The sequence below is a fragment of the Setaria viridis genome, chromosome 9, assembly GCF_005286985.2.
Source record: "Setaria viridis chromosome 9, Setaria_viridis_v4.0, whole genome shotgun sequence".
In the NCBI taxonomy this organism is placed as follows: Eukaryota; Viridiplantae; Streptophyta; class Magnoliopsida; order Poales; family Poaceae; genus Setaria; species Setaria viridis.
The window spans coordinates 5,299,283-5,302,950 of NC_048271.2; the positions used below are offsets into that span (position 1 = coordinate 5,299,283).

Sequence of the window (3,668 nt, forward strand, 5' to 3'; positions counted from 1 at the left end):
ACAAAACTGCAGATTCAATAATAGATCTAACCAGAGCAAAGAGCAACACTCAAAATTATAACAGAACCACAACAATGAAATATTTTAATACCTGCAAAATACATCTCATAATCTTATGAGCAACAAACGAATTCATCGAAACAACTCACTTTATATTCGATGCAGTTGGATTGCTCTGAACCCACTCTGAAGAAACATGGCCTTCTGTGAAGGAAACCAAAGCTTTTGGCTTGTGCCCAGCCTCATCGTGCTAGTGCTCTGAAGCCTCAGAGAGTCAGAGATCAGAGGAGGGCATATGCCACCATGACCTGGTATATATATCCAGGAGAGACCATAGATGCAGTGCAGTCGAAGGATGGGCTGATGGTTCGGCCGTAGCTTTTGGTTTGTTGGCTAGTTGCGGTTCAAAGCAAACCCTGGCTTCTCATCACCCTCACCTTCCACACGTTGGTTTTTGCTACTCCTTTAAGCAATGCCATCTAAGTGCACTCTTCCAGGTTACTCAGGATACATGAGAATTCTACAAATATTAGTGGGTGACGGTGAAACACTTTTTTTATTTTGAATTGTCGGTGAAACACTTGAAGTGAAAGGACAGGATCAAAAGCTACCTGATAACCTTCTGAAGTGTACTGCCCAACTATCTACACCTTATTTCAAGATTGGCTCAGATTGACAATAAAATGGATAGAGAGCTTTTTGATTTTAAGCTTCTGCAGTTCAGTTTCAGATCTTCTGAATATTGTGAAACTATAAGATAACACAAAAGCCATTCAGTGGTTCAGATAAAAGATTGAACAAGTAAATTAAATGCAGGACCATGACATTCAAAGCAGCAGAGGTGGCATGGAACAAAATTGTGCCAGCACTCATGACAGTTAGTTCGAAGAGAATAACAAATCCATCAAATGGACATCATATCGATAAAATAGTGCCATCGATCGGGTAAATGTTTTACTTAAAAGTGTCTAAGAATTGAGTATCATAGTGTATTTTGGTTCTGGACAGCAGTACATATATCCGTACATGCTCCAGGTAAAAATGGCTTGATCCCTCTCAAAACGTTCATCTGCTTAACACGGCGAACTTCACTTCCTTCGTGCACACAATATGGCAACAACAATGGATATCCCAACTGCGGCTACTGGGATCACCCAGTACTGCACCGCACTGTCCATCAGCTTGCTGGCAAATCCCGAGTCTTGCTCCTTCCTGACAACCTCCATCTCAGGAATCTCAGGAGTCGGGTCCAACTCCCCAATGAAGTAGTCTTGCATTAGCTCCTTGGCACTCTTGCTGTGCCCCGCGTCGTCAAATTCTTCCTTAGCATCCTTACCTTCAGAAAGATTGACACCGAGTCAAACAAACCATACAGGAAGCAAACACCCACATAGTCAAGAATAGGAAAACTGAACCAGGGGTTCAGGGCAGCAGTACCGGTTGCTTCAAGCAGAACATCAGCACCCCCAGGATGGTCTTCCAAATACTTGGTCACATCATAAATCTGCATTGCATTAATCAGCAGACCATGAGTTTACTTAGCAGAAATATCAGTTCACCATATCTCGATTCCACTCAACTTGAAGCTTCAATTGACGCAGTTGTGCTGATAGTTAGTGACGAACAGAAGGAAGAAATTCCACAGGCTATCTAATGCTGTGAAAGCACAATCAATCTACTAACTCCATGCCCTCCCAATCCCCCAAGCCTCACATCCAGAGCACCGCTAGATCGACAACAGCGCACCACAGGCCGCGCACGGAGGCAAAGGCCTCCCAGGCATTCCATCGAACACATCACCAGCGACCTCGCATCAAACTCGAACGCTACGCCGCTCACCCTTCCCCACGCGCTTTTACATCTCTATACCTACCGGGCATGCCTACCTACCGACACCGTACGTATAGAAGCAAGCAGGGGGGGAGGAGGGAGAGGGACGGCGGCGCTACCTTGCCGTCGACGACGACCCAGCAGTCCTCGGGAGTGTTGTGGAGGGCGGCCTCCTTCATGCTGTACAGCTTCGTCAGCGTCGGCATCTCGTCGGCTCCGCTTTCTATCAATCTAATCGAATTGGCGACGGGCGGCGATTTGATTATATGGTGAGGGGGCAGTGACCGTGGCGTCTTGCCGGGGAAGAAGAGGACGGTAGCAGTAGAAGGCTACGGTTCTTGGGAGTTGGGATCCACGACTTCGCGCCTGTGCTGCTATCTTGTTGCGGAAGAACAAGTTGGAGGCGGGGTGGGGGTAGTTGCCGTCCGCTTTGGTCTCTCGTTAGGGCCGCTAGGGTTATTCGAGTAGCCGCACGGCCCAGTACGAATCTAGCCCATGGGCCGATACTAGGTCGCATTCAAAAAAGAGGGCGAGTAACGTGTTGAAGCCCAAACCCAAAGACATCCAATGTCATCATCCTTTTGTTTGATGTAAAATTGTAAACTCGTACTTTATGAACGAACGAAATCTTTTACTTTTTCTAAAAAAAGACTAAAATTAGGAAGAATAAAGTTTGATTTCTAAGTTCAGGTCCGGTATGGATCGCAGTTTAGTCCTAAAATTTAGATACTAATTAGGAGAACTAAATATGAACTAATTGCTGAACTAATAATTAGCTAATTGGTGGTCTAATCCTATGAGTCCTGATTAATTCATGTTAGTACACTATTAAACTTAAGACCAAACTTTAATCCTCGACTTTTAGTTCATCCAAACACGCACTAAGGAATTATCTCGACCATTGCATCAACCAAGGATGTACGAGTAAGAATAAAGTTGCATCCTGTTTTTTTTACATGGCCACACATTTTTTCCCCTTATATAATATGCATACGTGATACTTTGATTTACTCACTTGATTACGATACGCCACTCTTTAACTGACCTAAGGAAAAGACGGCGGCACAGCGTACCTCACCTACAAGAAATTGCTTGAGAATTGAGATGGAGAAAATCAAAGGGATTTGCGATTCCTTGTTCCTCATGTATGCACAGAATCCACATGAGTTCACATAGCTGTATGCTGTATGCACACCAAAAGAAAAACAAAACCAGAAGAAAATTAAATAGTAGAGGCGTACGTGCCGGGTCAATGGGAAAGCAGCAGAAGCGTTTGCGTGGGTCAGTGCCCTAGCCAAGTGGGACTGCGGCCACTGGCGCGCCGCACCATCGCCTGCCCGCCCGGGGTCGGAGGCAATTCCGATGCATCCTCCTGCCACACGCGCCACGTTTCGAGCCCGCGCTGGCGCCGAGCACTGAAGGCACAGGCCCGGGAGGAAACGGAAGGCAGCCCATCCGCAAGGACACCCACGGCCGCGCCGCGAGCGGACACCCGAGGCCGCCTGCGCTGTCGCGCGCTGCAGCGCGCGGCCAGCCGCCCGGGCTCTAGCACGGCCGGCGCGCGGCCGGACGATGGGCTGATGGATGCAGACGCGCGGACGACGCCGACGCGGCCGTGCTCTGATCGGGCCTACGGCCGGCCGAGATGCCCGGCATGTCTCCCCGGCCGACGCGATCTCCTCCCTACGCGGCGGCGATGCGCGAAGCGTGGTGCAGCCCGTCGTCCGTCGATGTGACTGCCGTCTTTACTGGGGCTCCGTTCCACTACTGTAGGCGCGTACGACTACTACATGACTTCCTCTATTGATCTTTTTTGCTTTTGGTTTCTCGGAGCTTTT

At 48.4% G+C, this 3,668-nt stretch overlaps 1 protein-coding gene across 1 annotated transcript; it reads right to left on the reverse strand.

Moving 5' to 3' along the window:
- Positions 1-802: 802 nt before the first annotated feature.
- On the reverse strand, positions 803-2,266 carry LOC117835124 (cytochrome b5). Its single transcript, XM_034714497.2, has 3 exons — positions 1,950-2,266; positions 1,438-1,504; positions 803-1,336 (listed from the first exon to the last, which is right to left on the reverse strand). The coding sequence occupies exons 1-3, from the start codon at positions 2,034-2,036 to the stop codon at positions 1,089-1,091; spliced, it is 402 nt and encodes a 133-aa protein (XP_034570388.1). The 5' UTR covers positions 2,037-2,266; the 3' UTR covers positions 803-1,088.
- Between the last annotated feature and the right edge of the window lie 1,402 nt (positions 2,267-3,668).

What these genes read in the sequence shown, in the direction of transcription:
- LOC117835124 (XM_034714497.2), bottom strand. Translation starts at nt 2,036, where the DNA reads ATGCCGACGCTGACGAAGCTGTACAGCATGAAGGAGGCCGCCCTCCAC. An exon ending in GGGTCGTCGTCGACGGCAAG is followed by an intron (nt 1,505 to 1,949) that starts GTAGCGCCGCCG and finishes AATGCAATGCAG; the next exon opens with ATTTATGATGTGACCAAGTA. An exon ending in TGTTCTGCTTGAAGCAACCG is followed by an intron (nt 1,337 to 1,437) that starts GTACTGCTGCCC and finishes ATCTTTCTGAAG; the next exon opens with GTAAGGATGCTAAGGAAGAA.